At 41.7% G+C, this 22303-nt stretch overlaps 1 protein-coding gene across 8 annotated transcripts in view; it reads left to right on the top strand.

Annotated features, from left to right (window-relative positions):
• TNIK (TRAF2 and NCK interacting kinase) overlaps positions 1–22303 on the top strand; it is a 380814-nt gene that overhangs the window by 340653 nt on the left and 17858 nt on the right. For 4 of the 8 annotated variants that reach the window (XM_013058317.2, XM_013058316.2, XM_013058315.2 and 1 more), the window contains 6 exons: positions 2621–2805; positions 13187–13316; positions 19456–19620; positions 21147–21258; positions 21521–21607; positions 22087–22257. In XM_013058317.2, the coding sequence (XP_012913771.1) occupies positions 2621–2805; positions 13187–13316; positions 19456–19620; positions 21147–21258; positions 21521–21607; positions 22087–22257 (850 nt within the window). The remainder of the gene's footprint in view (positions 1–2620; positions 2806–13186; positions 13317–19455; positions 19621–21146; positions 21259–21520; positions 21608–22086; positions 22258–22303) is intronic. The other 4 variants (XM_004756579.3, XM_004756578.3, XM_004756577.3 and 1 more) reach the window with 1 other exon arrangement.

The following is a 22303-nucleotide window of genomic DNA, read 5'->3' as shown; positions in this document are numbered from 1 at the left end:
AAACCGCAGCTAAGCGTGTAGACCATTGGCAATGGGAGATTAATTTTCTTTGACTGGGATATTACCTTTGAGTTACTCATTATTGTTACTTTGGGAGTCTCAAATATGTCTCACCGTCTAAGCTGTTACCAAGTAAACTTAAGAGGAATTTGCAATTACTTTCAGTGTTTCAAGAAAGATAGCTCTTTAATAATGTAGAACCCCCCCCAAATATTCTAATTTTAAGCGAAATTATAAAACAAATCAGAACTTTAAACTTTTCTTATATACAGTGTTGGAAAAAAATCAGGTCATTTTCACAAATGAGAGTTTCTTGAAATCAGTGGGCTTTGAACTGGCTTCATATTGCTAAAGAGTTTTGATTTTTTTCAAATCTCCTTTGTCTTGTTTTGAAATGTCAGAGATGAGGAAAATGAACCCACAGGGAAAATGTATCATAAATATAAATAAATCACAGCTAATATTATTATATTTTACTCAGAATATTAGCATTAGAAATAAATTATCTTAAACCATATTCTCTCTTTTAAATTATAATAAATGCATTTTAAAATGATAAGTAACATTTTAAATGCCTTACATTCTTTGGTGAGACTGACAATGCTCCTAAAATATAGAAGACAAAATAAATTTATCTGTTACTATTTTGCTGGTTTGGATGATTATAATATCCTTTTCTATTTATAGCATTAACAAATATCAAAAGTGTATTTCCCCCTGTGTTCAAGTGTTGCATACCCTTCACTATCTTCTCAATTTGATAAAGGTAAACATTGGCAATATCCAGAGGAAATACGGAATATAAAGCCAAAATCTGAATATTGCCTCTTCCTATTTTGGCCCATTGCTAAAGAAACAAGAAATATATTTGCATAAAATTCTATCTATGTGGTAATTTTCCTCTTTAGCGGTATACATTATATTTAACACCTTTGAGTCTTTTTAATACAATTCTATTTTCATTTTCACAGATGGGGTACATATATCCACTGAGATTGAGGCCATACATGTGTGCATGTGTGTAAAAAGCCCAGCAAGCATCTTTAGGTGGAAAACACACAATATGAATTTTCAAAATCTTCCCTTTTCCAGTGCTTCAAGTCCCTTCAGAACAAATTTAAAAGCCATGATTGCTTTCCTTTGATTTTATTATGAAATTGGAAGAAATGATTCCTTCCTTTACCACCTTGAACTTCCTAAATTTCTAGACCAAATGAAACACCCGAACCATTTCCTCTCCTAGTCTTAACCAAAATAGCAATGCCTGACACAGAGGGGATGATAAAGAAACGTGATGATCTGTGATCTCCCCCGGAACAAAATTTCATTTTATAATTTAGCTATACACATTCCTCACGGTGTTTCTTCTAACCTATTAGGCTAGTTTAGAAGATGCCATTTAGATCACCTATATCGCTCTAACCTGACCTCAGGAGAATTGGACAAACAAATACATTTCTGAATGGAAATAAAGAGAGAATATGGTCATAAGAAAACTGTAGGATTTAGTATCTTTCAATGAGTTTCTTTCTCCCTAATGCCCTGTCTCTCACTGAATGCTCTGATTCCCACATGGGTCACTAATATAGGGAGAAATGGTAAGACCGATGTCCAATTGCTTTTTCCTCATTTGCATGCCACACGCCATGGGCAGTGTAACCCGTGCAAATTAGAGCGGCTACGCTTCTGCAGTGCTCCCCTCTGCATTGCCCTGAAAGCATGTGAAGTCGAAGGTAGTCAGAGATCCAGCCCCACTGCCTGCAATGTGTCTCGTGATTAGATACCACACCATCACATCCATAAGGCTGAAGACCGCATCATACTCATGGAAACCTGAAAAATGGTCCCTTCCCTTTTGGTGTTTGCACATTCATTTCAGTATTTCTCATGAGGGTTTCTGCCAGGTGACTGATTTTAAACAAAAGAAAATGAAACACCTGTCGTTCTGGAAGAGAATTCAATAATTTTTTTTTTTTTTTTTGTTCCGTTGTTGTTCCTCTTGATTAACTCAGCTCTGGGGCTATAAATTTCAGCGGCACGGGGCTTTGGGGCGGGCCATTATTTGATGTGGTGCCTCTGCTCCCCAGGGAATGATGACACATCAAGTGAGCCACTGTGGTAGCTGGAACTATGGGAATTGCTCTTTTCTGTGACTGATGCTAGATTTTGGTACAGTAGCAATCAAAGAGGGGAAAGGCCATGACCGTGGCTTGGGCAGGAGTCCCAAAATCCCGGGGAACAGTTGCTCAGTCCATGTGTTTTCCCCTTCACTCTGAGGGTGACCTATGTCACCTTCACAAAATAAAACGAGAACCCAATGTTTGTATATATGTGTCCACACAGAGCGCACATACACATATATACGCATGTATATTCAGAACTGAACCGTCTCAGTCTAGCCATTGGTTTTGAACAAAGTCTAAATTTACTTCATCTTTTTTTTCTAGTTTCTCTGCGCTACAAACATCGTTTTCTTCGCTCCATGCAGCCACTATGTTTGTAACAGTTCTATCTAGAGCTTTCTTTTCTTGTTGCTTAAGCTGGAGCCCTGCGTTGCTGAGAGATGTGACTTTGGTCGTCTCTACAATTCATACGTGCCAAACGAACTTCTCTTTTGTAGGATCTGACGGCATTAGCCAAAGAATTACGAGAACTTCGGATCGAAGAAACAAACCGCCCACTGAAGAAGGTGACTGATTACTCCTCCTCCAGTGAGGAGTCGGAAAGTAGCGATGAAGAGGAGGAAGATGGAGAGAGCGAGACCCATGACGGGACAGTGGCTGTCAGTGACATACCCAGACTCATGTAAGAGAGCTGCTTTTTACATGTCTGTCGGGGTGGGTGAGGTCTGCAAACAGAGAGGACAGGAAATAGGAATTAAATGGAAGATCATTTATGGGTCTCTGGCAGGATCAACGGACTTGAGTTTTTATTAGAGCATAACCCTACAGTTACCTCTCTCTACAGACACTGTCCCTTGGAATACACATCAGAGCTCCTGCCTGTGCTTTATCCAACTACTCTTGCGAGATTGACTCTCCCTTTGGTGACTCTCCCGTGGTTCTTGTCATCTCCTGGGAAAATGATATTGACAGCCAGACTGTTGGCACGTCCCTGTCCCCGTAGAACTCCAAGAGTGGGATTATGGGCAATGACACTTAGGAGTTAAATTTAACAACAGGAGACATATTTCATCCTCCCCTCCCCGCCTCCCCGCCCCCACCACCAAGGGAAGAATGCGCGGGAGAGCAGGGGTTAGCGTCCCAGCGAAAGGTTCCAGAATCCAATCATCCTGCAGAGAACCTTCTGAGGGTCTGACTTAAATATATCCCTGTTATCATTTTCTTCTTCATTGTCTCTCTTATGTGATCCTTTTCTCTATGGACTGTAACTTTCCCACACCACCCCCTGCCACGTTCTGTCCTTTCCTTTGCAGTCTTTGTTTGCCTATTCATACCTGAATTTATGCCTACCTACATTCCCCTTATTATTCACTTATGTTATGCTATAGCCTTTACTTCTTTTCTTTCCTTTGTTTAGTCTCAATATTTCTTTTTCTTCTCTTCATTGGACAGGGTCCTCTGAGAGAATTCCTCTGCCCTGTTGCTTCTCTAGTTTAAACAAACAGATTCAGACAGTCACACTCCCATGCATTTCTCACTCCCTCCCCCAAACAAACACAAGGTGCTGTTGCTCTGGTTTGGTATAAATTTGACAGAGTATGACACGGATGGTTCCAATTTGCTCTTCACTCACTTCCATTTCTTTGGCTCTGCTACCGAGCCAAAGTCATCACACTACACTGACTCCCTATAGAGAAGATGCCATTTCGGGTCACAGATTACTGTCCTGTCCAGCAGAGACCGGAGGGAGAGGGCTGGCCTGTCTGCAGGGAATGTCATCCATTGATTAACAGTCATTACGTACAAGCAATTCTGAGAAGCGAATCCAATTATCATAGCTGAAAATTTATACTTTTTGTTCTGCTGTTGATTACGCAGTTATTGACAACCATAAATACGTTAAAATATGACATTTGAAACAAATTGCATTTCATTGCTTTTTTAACGGCAAATAAAATTGTTCTAGAGGCAAAATCACTAATCCAAAACATTTCTGCAAAATATGCTGGTCCTTTCAGTTTTTATCTTGACTCAGCAGTGGTTAATTTTTCTAACAGATGTTTTGAATTCCGTTTAAGCCCTGAGCCTACAACTATTAGGGTGAGGGCTGGATTATGACTTTAAATATTGATAAAACTTCCACTCTGTGTTCTATACCAGACTGAGGGCTTTGAGACAATCAGCAAGGGCACACACATGCATTCTGCCTTGTAAGTGTATATCCTAGTTGAAGAGAAACAAGATTATATGCAGAAACTTCAAACTAATACAAATATTTGGAAGAATGACCAAAACATCCTTGGGAGAGATGTTCAATCACATTTGGTTTTGAAGCCCAGTCATATTTTGCAAGGCTGTTGCTTGTGTTGATCTTGCTGTGGCTAAGGGCACATCCATTTCTTCCCACACTAAAGAAGTACTCACCTGTCCAAAATTGGTTGGGACAGGCCATGCTGCACTTCCCCTCTGCTCTCTGGCACTCTGCTGCCCCTTTGGAAATTACCTGCTTACAGCCCAGGCTGCACAGAGAGAGCCTGTACCTTCTGCTGTGTGGGCCCTGGATCTTGAGTGTCCTCCTACAGTTTCACGTAGTACTCAAATCAGGGTGTTTATTGTAGGTCGTCTCCCAGTCGGGATCTGAGATCCCCAAGGGGGAAAACTGTGTCGCACTCCTCTCTCTCTACTCTTAACACCTTGCAGGATGTCTGGCATAGAGTTGGTCTTCAGTGACTTTGATTTATATTTAATTGCACTGAAATTAAATTGCAAATCCTGGCTTCCTAGAGTTTATGGCACAATCCAAAAGAAAGACATGTTCACAAATAACCGTCATCAAGATAGAGGGAACGTGGGACAATATTAGAATCTCAGTCAAGGGGAAATTGAAGTAAAGGCACAGAAGGTTGTCTTTGGTAGGAATGTTGGGCGCCTGGGGGTAGGGAGGGGGTGGTCTGGACTAGTAAAACCAGACCAAGAAGTGTGAGCTTTATCATGTGGCCGTTGAGAGCCACGGAAGGCCCTCCTGGGCTGAGAAGTGACAAGATCAGTGCTATGTTTGAGAGAAATCACTATGACAAGATAATCTATAAAAAGAAGAGGCTCGACACTGGTAAAGCAATTCAGAGGATCTCTTGCTATCATCCAGAAATAATGAATGCACTATCACTGAATGCGTATAACGGAGGCAAAAGTTGACATGGCTCTGGAAGAATTGGTAAATATTAGACAGATTAAAATGATCATCCACTAAAGAGCATTTAAAATATTTAATGGTATAGGAGATCTACTCAGAGACAAGGCAGGTTCCTGCCTTGTCTCTGAGTAGATCTCCTATACCATAAAATACAAGTGTGTGGGTGTGTATATATGTATTTATTCCAGTTTGGTAAATACATGCATTTTTGTGAATATAAAATGTATGCAGTTTGTTCTGTGATGGCATGATAGTAGTATACCTAAGAAATTGCACTGTAGTAAAAAAAATTCATTATAAAACAATTGTTTCTTTTAGAATAGGATATTTTAGAGTTGGAAGACTTCTTATATACATTCTAATCTTTTTTTTATTTTCTATTGTTAAGCTAAGCCTTTACATACTATGCTATATATTTTTATATATATTTATCCATTATATAGATTGATATTTGATATAATATATGTATCTTGATTTTATATATATATATGAACTGTCTGGACATATATATATATATCAGAATATATATATATAATATCTTGATATATACATATATATATATCAAGACAGTTCATTGCCACGAAGTGTATACAAAAAGAGCTTCTCAGAAATGGAGCCCAGCCATTTAGACAAACGGCTATAGATCTTAATGCTCAAAACAACATCTTTTTTTATCGGCCATGCTGGTTTCCTATTTATAGTATAAGGTAGAACCTGTAAGAGTGTACATAACTAAGATTATTTCCCTAACTAACTAACTGCACTATTTCCCAATGCGTCATGAATAGACCAAAATTATGAAAATGATTACCTCTGGATTATACAACTATGAGTGGTTTTTATTTTATGTAGATCCCCAGTTTTATGATGAGCATTTACAATTTTTATAATCAGGAAAAAAAAACAGAAGCTTTCTAGAACTAAGCTGATTTGTGTCAGGTCAAGCAAGCCGAAGCAGCACCCTCTTGTGTCAGCGTCTTCCCTGGGGTGTCTGCGCCTGCGTCAGAACAGTACGTGCGAGGCAGTCTTAACCATTAGGACCATCTCCTGGCAGCATAGCCCTGGAGTGGCGTGCAGTCTTATCAAATGCTGTCTGGATGATGAAAGCCATTTATGGTGTGTCCTCTTCATTCTGTTATCGCAGGAAAGCCGTGGTTCTGACGCCTTGCCCTCCCCGGCTGTTGTGTGCTCCCCTTCCTCGCTCGTGGTCCTCTCTGCCCTCCTGTCCATTTTTCCAGTTCTGGTATTACTAGTGTTGTGGAAGCGTGGCTTCGGTCCTGCTGGATTCTAGTGCCCTGCGACCCCCTTCATCTCTGGGGGCTCATGATCGCCTCAACTTATACTCCAGCCAAACTGACCTGTCAGTTCTTGCAAAATAATGCCTTGTACTGGTCCAGCTTTGTGCCTTTCTTGTAATGAGCTCTCCCTCTGTTTTGCATTCCCACGTACCTCGTGCCTTGTATTTGAGTATTCATGTCATGTTTTCATGCTCTTCCGGATGCTAACGTCTTTGGTTTCAAGAGCCGTGTCTTCCTCAGCTTTTTTCGTTTTGTTTTTGTTTTAAAGAGAGAGAGAGAGAATGCATGGCAGGGAGGGGCATAGAGAAAGGGAAAGAGAGAATGAGAGAATCTTAAGCAGGTTCCATGTCCAGTGCAGAACCCAATGTGAGGCTCCATCTCACGACCCTGAGATCATGCCCTGAGGCAAAATCCAGTCAGATGCTTAACTGACTGAGCCACCCAGGTGCCCCTTCCTCAGCTTTTCTATCCACTCCCCAATCCCAAACTAAGGGTCATTCACAGAGCAGGTGTTCAATAGATGTGTACTGAATTGAATTAAATCAGTACCTACAGGAACACTTTGGCAAATCCCATTAGAGGAAATTACTGTTCTAAACCTGGGGCCTAACCACAGTAAATTTCCTATAGTTTTCCTTCTAATCAGTGAAAGTGTTTTGTCTTGTTTTGTTATAGTCTTTATAGGAATTTGGACAACTAATTGTTCCCACCCTGACTCTATTTGGAAATAATTTTTAGGACAAAAGGATTACTTTAAGTATAAAATGTTTTAGTTGTTTTGGCCTGAGTGTTTTTTTAAATCATCACCCTTTTTTTTTTTCATTTTTTTATTGTTAACAAACTTTGTTTTTTTAGAACTGTTTTAAATTCACAAAAAAATTGAGCAAATACCCATTACCCCTCCTACTCCCTGCACACTGTTATCCCTATTATAAGTGCAGTATGTTCATATGTACTTAATAAACCAAAATTGATGTATTTTAATAGTCTGTTCAGATTGCCTTAGTTTTTACCTCAAATCAATTTTTCTGTATCAGGATCCCATCCAGAATACCATGTTACATTTAGTTATTTAGTTACTGTATCTATTTAGACTCCTGTTGGCTGTGACAGGTTCTCAGACTTCCTTTGTTTTTAAGGAACTTGGCAGTTTTGAGGAGTACTAATTAGGAATATCATAGAATTCAACTCTACCGGAATTTATCTGATGTTCTTGTCATAATTAGATTAGACTAAGGTTATGGTTGGAGGAGAAAGATCACAGAGGTCACGTCATTTTATCACTTCGTACCAAGGGTAAGTACTATATGACTTGGGACTCTTGGCATTGACCTTGATCATCTGGCTGAGGTAACGTTTGTCAGGTTTCTCTACTGTAATGTAATTTTTCCCCCTTTCCACACTTTACTCTTTGGAAGAAAGCCAGCATGCACAGCCTGCACTTAAGGAGAGAAGACTTCCATTCCTTTAGGATGGAGTCTCTACATAATTTATTTGAAATTATTCTGCCGAGATTTATCTCCTCTCCATTTATTAACTTACTCAGTCATTTTATTTATAAGAACATGGTTATTTATTTTGTACTTTGGATTATGATCCAGTACTTCATTTTGCTGCTTGAATTGTTCCACCTTCAACCACTGGAAGCTCTTTCAGTTGGCTCCTGCACCCCTGTGCAGACATACCCCAATTACTTTCTGACATACCCCAATTACTTTCTGACACTGTAAGGGGTTCCAGGCATATCCTGTGTATTTCTTGTTCTAGTCCTGGAATCAGCCATTTCTCCCGGGGTCCTTGATTCCTTTCATTAAAAAATGGTATAAGAACCAAGATACAGGCATGGCTGCTAGTGTATCATTTCTTGTAGGCCCTTCCAGCTGACCGAGCAAGGAAATGTATATGTGTGTATTAACCCATTATGTACATGTATCTACAAGTGTTTCTACATATAGCCATCTGTATGACATTAAATAAAAGTTTATCCTGATATCTCCAACTCTGACCCATGAACACATGGATCATTCTAGCGCCCCCCCCCCATCCTTACTTGGAAATTCCCACACCAACAGTGGGAAACCGCCAGCATTTGTTTAATTGTTCACATGGATAGCAGCGTCAGAATGCTTAACTGTATGCCCACGGGAAACAACTGCAGCCGTTAGAGTTCCTTTTACCTTTAGTCTTATGGGACTCTGTTCATTTCCAGAATTACATATGTCAAATTTTCCCCATTCCCCTCTCAGTGAGATTTTAAAAATATGCTTGTAGTGCAGTAAGATTCTCTTTTCACAGTGTGCCTTCTTTCCCGGGATTCACCAGCCTCCTATATGATGTATTTTTATTCACATACATCAAATTTCACTCTCCATACTATAAAGTTCAGTGACATACCTGAACAAATGTTTTGGTCATCCTGTAATTACAATTACAAGAAAATTATTTTCGCATAGCCTGTATATAAAAGTGATCCAGGGGCGCCTGGATGGCTCAGTGGGTTAAGCCTCTGCCTTCGGCTTGGGTCATGGTCTCAGGGTCCTGGGATCAAGCCCCACATTAGGCTTTCTGCTCAGCAGGGAATCTGCTCATCCCTCTCTCTGCCTGCCTCTTTGCCTACTTGTGATCTCTCTCTCTCTGTCAAATAAATAAATAAAATCTTTTTAAAAAATTACTTCTTTAAAAAAGAAAGTGATACAATGCTGAAGTTACTTTTCAAATTTTAAAAAGATAAATCATTAGTTATTCAGGACACTTTAAACATGGTAATAATTATTCTCATAGCTGATTGATCATCAATTCATAAAGGAGCGATCTCTTGCCAATGAACTTGAGTGAAATGTTTGCTAGAGTTATTAAACAAAGCCTTTGTTGACTTATAAAACATTTACTGGATGTCACCTGCCTGCCAGGCACAGTGCTTGGCACTGAGGATGCCAACAGTACTGAGATCTGATCATTGCAGGACTGTGTGTTGAGTGCGTGGTTAGAGGCATGTAGAGGATAATGTGGAAGCAGAGTGGAGAGTCACCTATACCATCCCAGTGGGGCTGGGCTGGGGTTTGGGAGCCTGGACTGTAGTTTAAAGGATGAGGTACCCAGAGGGAGGCAGAGAATGTAAAAGAACCATTCAGGAAGATAAGATAGACTAAAGTTGCCCAAGTGTTTTGGTAGCATGATATGTGTAGGAAACTACTAGAAGGCACATCTTGTTCAAGTTAAAAATGGAAGGTAGGTTTTGTTGAAACCATAAGCTAGATAAATAGGCGAGGACCAGATAAAAGAAGACTTGTAAGCCACAGGTTTATCTTATGGTTAACTGGGAACTGCTGAAGTTTGAAAGCCTGACATGGTCAGGGGAGCAAAGAAGGATGGAGTGGAAGGGTCAGGAATAGTAGACAGACAAGAGGTCAAATACCCAAAGTACCAAAGAGCAGTCATTGAACTTGAGAGCTAAGATTTGACTTAAGGAGTTTCCTTGAGACGCTAGAAGTCAAATATAGACAGCAATAGTTTGAACAGCGAACGTTAGTATTTGAAGGAAGGTACCACGCCTTTTAAAAAGAATTCTGGGAGTGCTTGGCTGCCTCAGTTGGAAGAACATGAGACTTCTAATTTCAGGGTTGTGAGTTCGAGCCCCACAACAGGTGTAGAGATTGCTTAAATAAATAAATGAACTTTTTAAAATTTTTATTTTTTTTTAAAGATTTTATTTATTTATTTGACAGAGAGAAATCACAAGTAGGCAGAGAGGCAGGCAGAGAGAGAGAGAGGAGGAAGCAGGCTCCCTGCTGAGCTGAGAGCCCGATGCGGGACTCGATCCCAGGACCCTGAGATCATGACCTGAGCCGAAGGCAGCGGCTTAACCACTGAGCCACCCAGGCGCCCAAAATTTTTAAAAATAAATCTGTAGAGAGGTGATTTGAAACATACAGAAGTCTGTAGGAATTTTCCATAATCAAATGCTGTTATTGGTAACAGAAAAATTAATGATGTTGTCAATTAATACAGGGTACACAGAGTGAGCAAATATGTATAAAAGGTTAATAATAAAATAGACCAATTGTACACACCAGAAAAACCTTAAACTACTTAAGAGAAATTGCTCACCATTCTAGACAATTGACCAAGGAAGAAATACAGATTATTGTATTTTATTCAATCAATAAGGACTATTACTAGTAGAAATGATACTTTTAAAAACTCAAAACAGCACAAACTGTTCACCATAAAAATTTATCATAAATGGAACAATTCTTGGTTATAAAATTTTAAATATAAAAATGGACCTGGGAAAAAAATAATCTCAGGGAAAATATGGAGCAAGAGTTCAAACTGTCAGTGGCTCACACTATGCCCTTTGTAAAACTTGCTATTGACAGGTGAATCAAATCTTCTTAATAAAATTGACACCTTTAGAACCAATCCAGACAAACTGTACTTGGTAGAAGTAGTGACCTCAGAATCCTTTGAAAGATGTTATGGATAACAATTTTGATTGGCTTACTGAATCTTTGTTATAGAATCTACATAGAAAAGAATTGGATCCTATGATGATAATTTTACTTTCATAGTAATGAAAACAAACTCTCTGATGGTGGAAAGGAACTCAGTTGCACACTGTCAGCCCGATGGTGGCTGCCACCATCCATGGAGCTTCTGACAGAGGCAAAGAATGTCTCAGTGAAGAAGGGAAGTGACCCCTTCCTAGAAGGCATTGGCTCTTTATAAATGCTTCATTTATTGAATTATTTGTATCACACAATCTTGTGTGGTGTGATAAACAAACATTGAAGGCAGCTTAAAAAACATACATACAAGGTAAAAGAAAATTTCAAATAAATGAGCGACATCACAGTTTTGACAACTATTCTGACTGCCCAGTCTAGCGATATGTCAGGCATTCATTGCAGTGATTCCTTTTACCATGTCTCTGGGACACGAGTAATGTCTCCTTTCTGGGAATACAGTATTGAAATTGCTTCTTTGGAATTTCTTCTTTGGAATTTCTTCCCAAACACATTGGTCCTAAAGGAAATTTAGATTCATTCAATCCACTGCTCCTGTTAGTAGTTTCGGCGTAAGTGTCTTGCTATGCATTTCTTTCTTTTTTTTTTTTTTTTTTCTTAATGTGGACTCCTCTTATCTTCTCACTTCTTTGCTTGGATCTTTAACATATGTCTTCTCTGTCCCAGAGATGTCAGAAATCTGGTGTGTTTCTTCTTTCTTGAGTTGAATATTTCATCAAATTTTGATAGGATCTAGGAGACCAGAAATGTGGGGTTTTTTTTTAAATACTTTAGAAACAATTAAGAGAACAAAATAGTAAAACATATAATTAAAATACCTAATGAGAGAAACAAGCCTTGATGCCTTTTTTATTTTAATAAACCCGCACTAAAAGAGAGGCACCTGCAGGTGCCCAGGTGGCTCAGTCAGTTAAACGTCTGCCTTTAGCTAAGGTCATGATCCCAGGGTCCTAGGATTGAGCCCTGCATCAGGCTTCCTGCTCAGCCAGGAGTCCGCTTGTCCGTCTGCCCCTCCCCCTGCTCATGCGTGCACTCTCCTCTCTCTCTCTCTCTCTCAAATAAATAAATAACATGTTTAAAAAAATAAAAATAAAATAAATACAAGGTATCAGTGAGGCCCACATTGGAAACTGAAATCCTGTGGACAAACTACGTCACCTACCTGGTTCTCAGTTTTCCTTAATGATAGATATGTTCTGTGCCCCAGAACACATGGAAAACATTAGTCTCTGCTCTAAGGGCATATGTCAAGGTCCTGTTACCTTCTCCATTACATCTTAAATGCAAGAACAAGCTGTAAACATACACCACAGTGTGGAGTCATTAGAGGGTTTTAAAAAGTATTGCATATCGGTAAACAGCCTAGCTGATGGATGTCCTGGTAAGCCAGAATGCCCTTCATTGATATTCCTTCTCCATAAATAGTAGAAAACCCATTTATCAAACAATTGTGTATTGCACTCCTTCCCGCTCTGTGCTCAGCTGGATGCTAGGTATACAGCAATCAGCAGACAAGACTGCCCTCACAGGGGTTATGTTCTAATGAAACAGAAGGCAAAAGTCGCAAGAGACTCAAAAAGATACAGAGTCACAAACTGGTGAGAACGAATAGGAACAGGACGGAGGGTGAAGAGAAAGAAGAGGGGTTGGTGGGGTAAGACCTCGATGCTGAGAGAAGCCTTCTCAGGGGAAGTTATCATTTAAGATGAAGTGTGGATACTTCAGTATCAGTATGAGAAAGGCAACCAGCCAAGAGCCAGGGTGGGAGACAGTTTTCCAGGCAGAGGGAACAGCATGTGCAAAGTGCAGGTTAAGGTAGCCTGCTGGTGGAAGAAGGAGTAGGGAAGACTTGGAAACCCTGCAGAGCCTGGTGGGCAGATTCAGGCAGTTTCGTCCTTGGAGAGTCGGAACCTTGCTCACTAGGACTGCTGCACAGAGAGCAGGCGGGGAGGGGATGCTGCAGAAGTGGACCGCCCGTTCAGGACACCCAGAAACCGGCATTCCCTAATCATACATTGGTGTTAATATCGCTCCTTCCCATCTCAGACCCACAGGAGCCCCGGGAAACACGGAGCAGTACAATGTGGGAATGGTAGGCACTCACGGGCTGGAGACCTCTCACGCAGACACTTTCAGCAGCAGTATTTCAAGAGAAGGAACCCTGATGATAAGAGAGGTAAGTTGGTATAAAAGCTGTGCAGAGGAAGTGCATTTCTTGAGTGGTTTTGGTATTAAAGCTTTTGCGGAGAATGCTTACCACATGTAGTGTAAGCCTTGTGGATGGGGCTGGGCGGGGCCACCGGCGCTTCTCAATGGCTGAGTGATTTTAATCGTCCATCACCTCCTTTCCTGTATCCTTCTAAGCTTCTGCAGTGTGATTTAATTACATTAGTCCAGATTCTTCAGTAGGAGCTATGCAAATCGGAATACGGAATTTGAGCCTGAGGATAAAAAAACTGGCAAAGCCAGATGTTTCCTACAGCAGGAAAACAGAAATGAATGATCTCGATCAGCAGTATCCGAGGCCTTGTTATGCCTCCTCCCCTCCTGGCTTTTTCCTTGTGGATTTTATGTAGAAAATGCCTACAAGTTCCAAGAAACGGTGATTTCATCTTATCTAATTAATTCAACATTAAAAAGGCTATTAAGCTATTTTGATGAAAGAACAAAGAAATATATAATCTACTTGGAAATGTACCTTGGCACTATGTAGGATTGTGTTTTTTTAAACTTGAGGCACATCATTTCATTGGGGGGTGGGGGAAGATTGTCCTCCCACAGGCAGCCCGTCCTCACGGCACCTGTGCCAATAGGAAGGGCCTTGACAAATCAGAATTTGTCTTCTTTTCTCTCTCACTTCACTGTCCTCATGCAAGTTTGACACCAAGTCTTTGCCTGGGAGGAAAGTAATGGCTGATAACATTGGGCAAAAATGACTTGATGTCTCCCTGTGTCCGTGTTATCATCTATAAAATTTCATAAACAATAGGAGATGACTCATAAGATGACCGGGAGGATTCAGTGAGTTAACACGTGTAAGCATTCAGTTAACGTAAACACAGTGGACTCCTGAACAACACGAGTGATAAGAACTGTGTGGATCCGCTTACACATGGATTTTTTATTTCAATACGGTCTCATTCTGTAACTGTATTTTCTTGTCCTTATGATTTTCTTAATAACATTTTCTTTTTTCCAGCTGACTTTATTATAAAAATACAGTGTATAATACATATCCAGAATATGTGTTAATCAACTGTTTGTGTTATTGATAAGGCCTCCGCTCAAGAGTGGGCTACCATAATAGTGAAGCTTGGGGGAAGTCAAAAGTTCGATTCGGATTTTCAGCTGCCCCGGGGGATGGGGGGGTCAAGGCCCCAGTCCCTGTGTTGTTCAGGGATCAACTCAATATTATTTTATCTCCCTGTCACCACAGAATGGAGCTCGTCTGTTACTGGTTATAGCTCCCCACTCTTGCCTCTGAAACAATGTATATCATCTGTCATTCTTTAGCCAGGAGAGTTTGGGAAACCATCAGAGCAGGCTTTGCTCTCCCAAGAAAGAAAGGAACTGTAGTTTTGAGATGAATAAGGCCTTTGAAATAATAATTGGCAGTTAGGCTGTAACTGGAAGAGTATTTCACAAAGCAGCTTGCTAGAATCTCATTATATGGCCTTGCCGAATCTTTGAGGTAGGCTTTAAAGAGTCCTATCATGTAAGCCTGAACTAAGAAAGGGACTTGGCTGCCACAGTTGACATTACATGGCACTGGCTTATAAATCTCCCAGCGTGGTGAGTGGAGAATCCCAATGCAGGTGTGGAATGCTGCTATCACTCTCTCTTGCTACTTGGAAAACTTGAGGGAAAATGTTCCAGGGTGAGTTACTCTCTGACTCTAAATAAAAGAACTCTGATTTCTAACGCAGTTTACAGTTGGCTTGAGTCTTTATGACAGAGTCGGTACCTGGGAGACTATCAAGAGGCACATTTTCAGTTCAGTTACCAGACATATCCAGAAGGCTCCATGTTATTTAAAGCACTCCAGTATTTTATGGCCACAGCCAGTGACTTTGAAAACAGCACTTGCCAGTGTCTTATATGAATTTGATCTATGGAGGGCCCAAAATCTTTTGTCTCTCAGTTTCTAGAATTTTTGCCAAAAGTGGACTTTCAAAATAACAAACCTTGAGTTGGAATCCATTAAAGGAACAGGTGTTAAAAAGTTGAATGCAAATAAAAGTATGTCCCTGACAAAACAATAAGGAAAGAAAAACTCACCATAGAACTTAGCTTATAGGGTGCTCTCATTCAGTTCCCCAAGATGGACATCAAGGAGAACTCACTTATGTCAGTCAGCATTCTCACTTGAGTGGACAAGATGGTTCTGGTGGATCCTGGCTCTATGACCCACTGTCTTGCCAAGATGCACAAATTTAGTGCATATCCAGGCCCTCTGGTTTTCTTTCCCTATCCTATGACCCTATAGGACCTTTCCCTACTCAATTTCTAGAACCCACCAACACCAGCTGTTGTCTCCCACTTTGTCCATAGGGACCCATCTGCCAGAAGAACTGTTTTCCCTTCCTCACTGCCTCCACTGCCCACTTCTTACCCAGCAAATTCCTATGGGTCTGGCTCAGCCTTCCCTTTCTCCTTGAGACCTCTCTGGGGCTCCATGGGCCTCTGTCTGTAGCATCTTTCTTACTGACCAGGTGGTAGTAAGAAGTAATCAGAAAAATAATCCATTTAAAACAACGTAAGGAGGGGGAGAAAATGTGGGGTGTGTATCAGAGATAGGGGCATAAAAATTCAGGGGTGTTTCATACAAGGAATCCAAAGGCAAAGAGTAAGTTGGGACTCTGTGCAGGGTTAGAACCAAAAACGAAAAAGCATCAGGAGTCCAGGCAGCTTTCACACGCCCATCCCTGGCTCCCTCACTTCCTGTCTCTCCTTACCCTCATCTCTGCTTTCCTCGATGCCTGTCTCTCCTTGGCCTCACTTCTCTTTCCTCCAATTGCTCCTTTGTCCTTCCTACTCCACAGACCTGCTTTGTCTCCACTACATGCACGAGCTCCCACTTTTCTCCCTCCCCCACCAATCACAAGATTGGGACCACATCCCACCCAGTTCAGCCGTCCAGCAGAAACCGACCAGTGTCTCTTGGCCCCAGCATTAGATGCAAAAGGGAATTTGATTCTGCGTGGTTCAGGTCCACTCCAGGTCTGATCAGCTATGGCCGAGAGCAGAGCCACGTCGTGTGACAACAGCCCAAAACATCTGGGCTCTGCCACCAGGCCGCCCCCAACTGCAGCCCTTAGAACCCGTGCCACTTGGAGCTGGTCAACTGAATTTTTGCACTGCAGTTTTTCCAGCTGTGAAATGAGGATAATGAAAGCTAACCCGTGGAGTTATCTTACAGATTGTGTGGAATACTGTACCTAAAGCATTTGGCACCGTCCCAGATACATGCTGTTGGTCGGAACATCTTAGTGCCCACCCCCATGGGAATGGTGAGGCTGGAAAGACTATAGAAATTGCTGGGCTCTGCAGGGAGGTCCTGGGAGACAGGGCTGTTCATTTATCTGTGCATTCCCAGCAGAGTGCCTGGCACACAGAAGGTATTTAACTCTGAGCTGCTGGACGAATGGACAAAAGGATTGGCATGGGAGAAGATTCAGGGTTCTCCCTGGATTCCTTCAGGCTTCTCACTGTCTGGGCCTTTTCCCCATGTTAAGCCTCTTCAGGATCTTCTTTGATAAGCAATGTGTCTGCATCCATTTTTGGCTTGAGGCAGAATGCTGGGGCTGGAATCAAGAACCCGTGAAACTCTAAAGAGATACCATGTGTGATTTATGCTACTGGGAGATTGGGGAGAAATGGTTAAAGGAAAAAAAAAATCTTCTCAGTATTTGAACAGAAGTTAGAAGGAAGGAAAAGTTGCCCAGTATACATAAAATTGGAGACATTGAGATGAATCAGGACTAAACCCCATAAATGTCATTTAGAAGAAAAAGCGTTCAGTGCTGAGAACAGGCACTAGTACCTGGATAAGGAATCCAGAAACTACTCCTCGCTGGGGCAGCCTACAGGCCAGGAGTGTGCTGCCAAGAAACAGAGCGTGCCTCTGCTTTCCAGTTATTTCTCAAACTCCCTGGCAATACCCATTACATGCATCCTTTCAGGAACTTGGGAATCTGTTTCATCATCTACCCCCTGCCCCAACCGCTGCAAAAAAATTGGCTCCTTTCACTTTTAGCCAGAAGCAGGTACCGAGTGGTCCTTGCAAGACCAGGACAGGACGTGGAAGGGGGAAGTCAGGCTTCATTAAGTGAATTAATGAATGAAAGCAAAGGCAAGAAGGGACTCCTTACATGTCACGTCTGCTCTAAGAAACCTCAGTGAGCTGGTCGCCTAAATGTTAAGTCAGGAGGCACGGTACTAGCCAGGCCTACAATGTGGGCACTGGCTTTTAGGAAGCAGAGTTGTCTTTTAATCCTGTATTTCTTCCCTGGGATTTTTGGGAGGGGGCTTTACTCTCCAGAGCAAAGATTTCCAAACTTGCTAACAGTTATGCTAACAGTAAAAATTTTAGAGCATGCCAAATAATTACAATGTTTTTGTTTTTGTTTTTGTTTTTTTAAGAGGGAGAGAACCCACACATAGGAGTTGGGGGAATGGGGGAAGAGGCAAAGGGAGAGAGAGAGAGAGAATCTTAAGCACTATGTGGGGCTCGATCTCACAATCCCGAACCAAAATCAAGACCGACTGAGCCACCTGGGGCCCCATAATTACACTGTATTTATTTCTAAATCATGCATGTGTTCTACTACGCATATTGTATGTTTTTTAAAAACACCTTAAAGGATATTAAAAAGGAATGCTATAAACAATATTTCAAATGCTTTGCTAGTCATGATGACTTACATTTTTTTTAATTTATTTTTTATTTATTTTCAGCATAACAGTATTTATTATTTTTGCACCACACCCAGTGCTCCATGCAATCCATGCCCTCTATAATACCCACCACCTGGTACCCCAATCTCCCACCCCCCCCCCGCCACTTCAAAACCCTCAGATTGTTTTTCAGAATCCATAGTCTCTCATGGTTCACCTCCCCTTGCAATTTCCCCCAACTCCCTTCTCCTCTCTAACTCCCCATGTCCTCCATGCTATTTGTTATGCTCCACAAATAAGTGAAACCGTATGATAATTGACTCTCTCTGCTTCACTTATTTCACTCAGCATAATCTCTTCCAGTCCCGTCCATGTTGCTATAAAAGTTGGGTATTCGTCCTTTCTGATGGAGGCATAATACTCCATAGTGTATATGGACCACATCTTCCTTATCCATTCGTCCATTGAAGGGCATCTTGGTTCTTTCCATAGTTTGGCGACCATGGCCATTGCTGCTATAAACATTGGGGTACAGATGGCCCTTCTTTTCACTACATCTGTATCTTTGGGGTAAATACACAGGAGTGCAATTGCAGGGTCATAGGGAAGTTCTATTTTTAATTTCTTGAGGAATCTCCACACTGTTCTCCAAAGAGGCTGCACCAACTTGCATTCCCACCAACAGTGGAAGAAGGTTCCCCTTTCTCCTCCATTTTTTACTACACAGCACTATAATCGCTTATGAGAAATTCAAAATTAATACCAGACATAAACCCATAGTTTCATATAATCTGTAGATTATTCCAGTACATTTTTTGGTAACTCCTGTTAGATCTGATTTATTCATCATTGTTTTGACCTCATTACTGATAAAGAGCCCTGTGGCTCTGGTTGATATCATCTCTGCATTTTCTTGGGGTACATGGTACATGACTGGATTCTTAGCATTATCTCGCCCAACCTTTTCATTTCAGCAATATTTTAGGTCATGTGTGTGTCTTGTGGATTTGTGTCTTGTGATCTGGTAATATAATCTGCAAGCTCAGGTAACTGGTGTGCTCACAGGCACACACATAAATATGGCAGAAAGAGATAGTGTGGATGCGGACCTCGGGTGCTGCCCCTCCACCTGCGTCCAGCATTCCTGTCTTTCCCAGGGAAACCCCACTTCCTGCGTGAAGGCCCCTCACGCAGAAGCAAAAGGCCCCATGGTCAGTCCATATACTAAATAGTAGCGAAGTTTAACTTCTTTATTTTCTTAGTAAAACAGAAATGTGAATGTTATCTTCCTACAGACCCCCGAGGGTCCATTTGAAGACCATTGTGCCTGTGTTGTGTGGAGGGTGACATTGCTCTGTGGCCTTGGCCTTCTTTCTCTAATCCCTGTCTAATGGTCCCCATGTGTTGTGCCCCCTCAGACGTCTGGAGAGAAGAAGCGATCTGGCCACAGTGACAGCAATGGCTTTGCTGGCCACATCAATCTCCCAGACCTGGTGCAGCAGAGCCACTCCCCAGCCGGGACACCAACGGAGGGCCTGGGGCGCGTCTCCACCCATTCCCAGGAGATGGAATCTGGGACTGAAGTAGGTGCTGGGCAACAGCCTTAACAGCTGTGTTCTCACTGGGTCAGAGGAGGGGAAGGATGGGAGGTGGGGAGCCAGCTTCAGGAATGAGGCCTCGCTAAGCTCCCTGAAATGTGTTCAGTTGGTTTCTACTACATAACTACTTCTACAAATACTTTAATAGGGGAAAATCACAGAAAATCTACAAATACTTTAATAGGGGAAAATAAAGGGGTAAATCCCCTTTAATAGGGGAAAAGCATAGCAGTAACTGTTATCAGATATCATCTGGCCCCAAACCTATTTTTACAGATGAGAATACTGAGGCTCAGAGAGGTTAAGTGACTTGCCCAAGGCACACAGCTGGTTTGTGACAGATCTCTGTAGAACTTGGATTTCCTATCCCTAGGCCAGTGGAAGAAACTTCAGCCTGTAGAGATCTCAAGGCCAAGTTGAGGTTCATGTTTACATCAATTGAGTCAAACTAAGTTGGACCTAAAATGAGGTTGAAATTATTTGTTAAATGAAAGATAAAAAATCAATAGATAGGTTCTCTGAGCATTCCTCTTCCTGAACTCCAAATTGCATGAAAAAGGGAAAACTGAGAAACTGTCTTTCCCATTAGAAACAGTCTCCGGAAGCAGCATGAATAAATCCAGTCGGCTAGGCAGTGCTCGTAGGGGTGGTTCTGCAGGCTTGAGCGGTGGAGGAGTCCATGGTGCTTGGTCATTGCCGTGCGAATAGTCCCTTGTGTCACACGGACGCCCTGAAGCTAATGATGAAGCTCGCACAGTGGTGTTTTTGATACTGTCCACACACTTTTTATGATACGCCCTTTGGATTCTAAAGCTGTGGAGCAGACGAGCTTTGTCTGCCCCAAGGGAAAAAGCACAGAGGTGTGTTGCAGGGTGCAGCATCTACTCTCGTGACTTCACACAGAGTGGACAGGTATTCTCTGCCTGAACACCTCTCTCAGGACCAGAAAGAGCCCCAAGGGATTGGATCTGGTTCAGATTCTGCTGCTGCTCCAGTTCTGAGTGGGAGTATTAGTACCTGCCCCACCTCCTTCACAGACCTCTTCGAAAGACCAAAGGAGAGAACGTATACAAAAGTTCCAAGAGGAGCTGGACTATACGTTTGGGACAAAATGTTGTCGCGTGGACATGCTTCCTTAGTTGGTTGCCGGTGGGGTTCGCTTTCCTTCAGATCCTGTGGTCAAAATGAGGTTGTTTTTCCTTCAGAGGAGAGATGAGCTCTGTCACCGGGGTCATCTTTACCATATGGCCCCAAATGTAATTTGCTCACTGCAGCTCTTACAGTCTGACGATTAATGGGGCCCTTGCAAAGGCACATGGTGAGTGACCAGCTGAGACCGGGAGAAGCTGGAGAGAGAAGCACACACTTGGACTCAGGGGTTAGAGTGTGAACAGCTAAACAGATGGAAGAAGCGGTTATCATTTTAAAGCCCAAGTAAAATATTCCTGGCATCGTTCATTCCGATAGTGTTTATTTATCTGCTTTTCTTAATCCTCTTGCATATTGGTTAGTACGGCATGGGGAGCAGCACTAAGGCCTCCTTCACTCCCTTTGTGGACCCCAGAGTGTACCAAACGTCTCCCACTGATGAAGAGGAAGAGGACGAAGAATCATCAGCTGCGGGTAAGCTAGAAGGCCTGGATGTTTTAGAAACAGCTTAGGTTTCCTTTCTGATAGATCTGATAAAGAAATGAATTATTGGTCCTATAGTTAAGCCATTTTCTGCTTAGGTCCTGTTTTAAAGGGAAGTTGGTTTTTGTTTTGTTTTGTTTTGTTTTTATTATTATTATTATTATTATTATTATTATTATTTTTCGTAGGATTTCTAAAACAATTTCTTTCTCTCCATTTTTTTTTCCCATCTCTTCTATTTTGCTTCTGGTAGGAACCCAGAGGTATCCAGGGGCCCTGGGAAAAGCTGTTCCTCAGAGACCTCCAAACTTACCACATACTTCTCAAAAGCAATTTCTGGGTACAATGCTGTGCACGCAGTAGACACTTAATAAGTGCGTGTCGAGTTGTGCTTCCTATCGCCCAGGTCTGGCTGCTTTAGGGCAGAGTCCTGCTTTCCGGACTTATGCAACTCACTAATCATCAGGGGAAGCTTAGGCCAGTTTGTCAGTTGAGGGGACAGGATTTTAAAAGATAAATCTTCCTGTGTATGCTGTAGTAAATGGTGTGTTCAATTTTGTGAGATGAATATCTATTTTCTAAACTACCCAATTCGTATCCATAAGTCTGTTTTACTAATGGATAAAATACTGCTTCTGTGAATGACTTACACTGTATTCTACTAAAAAAATGTATAAAATGTTCATAGTTGCAGCATTGACTTGCCTTTTCTATAATGCCCACTAAACAAGGAGAAATTATAGTGTTTTGACGTGCCTTCTCCATATCACCACTGGTTTTTTAAGATACCACTGACTTCTCTGATTCTTTTTTTCAAAGCTCTGTTTACTAGCGAACTTCTTAGGCAAGAACAGGCCAAACTCAATGAAGCACGAAAGATTTCAGTGGTAAACGTAAACCCAACCAACATTCGACCTCATAGCGACACACCTGAAATCAGAAAATACAAGAAACGATTCAACTCGGAGATACTCTGTGCAGCTCTGTGGGGTAAGTGCTGCTTTTTACCACTCATTAATAAATCGACCCTCAAACC

This window comes from Mustela putorius, unplaced genomic scaffold, assembly GCF_011764305.1.
Source record: "Mustela putorius furo isolate JIRA1106 unplaced genomic scaffold, ASM1176430v1.1 tig00003834_pilon_pilon_pilon, whole genome shotgun sequence".
Lineage (NCBI taxonomy): Eukaryota > Metazoa > Chordata > Mammalia > Carnivora > Mustelidae > Mustela > Mustela putorius.
The sequence above is the reverse complement of the archived record's forward strand: the minus strand, read 5'-3'. Positions and strand labels throughout refer to the sequence as shown.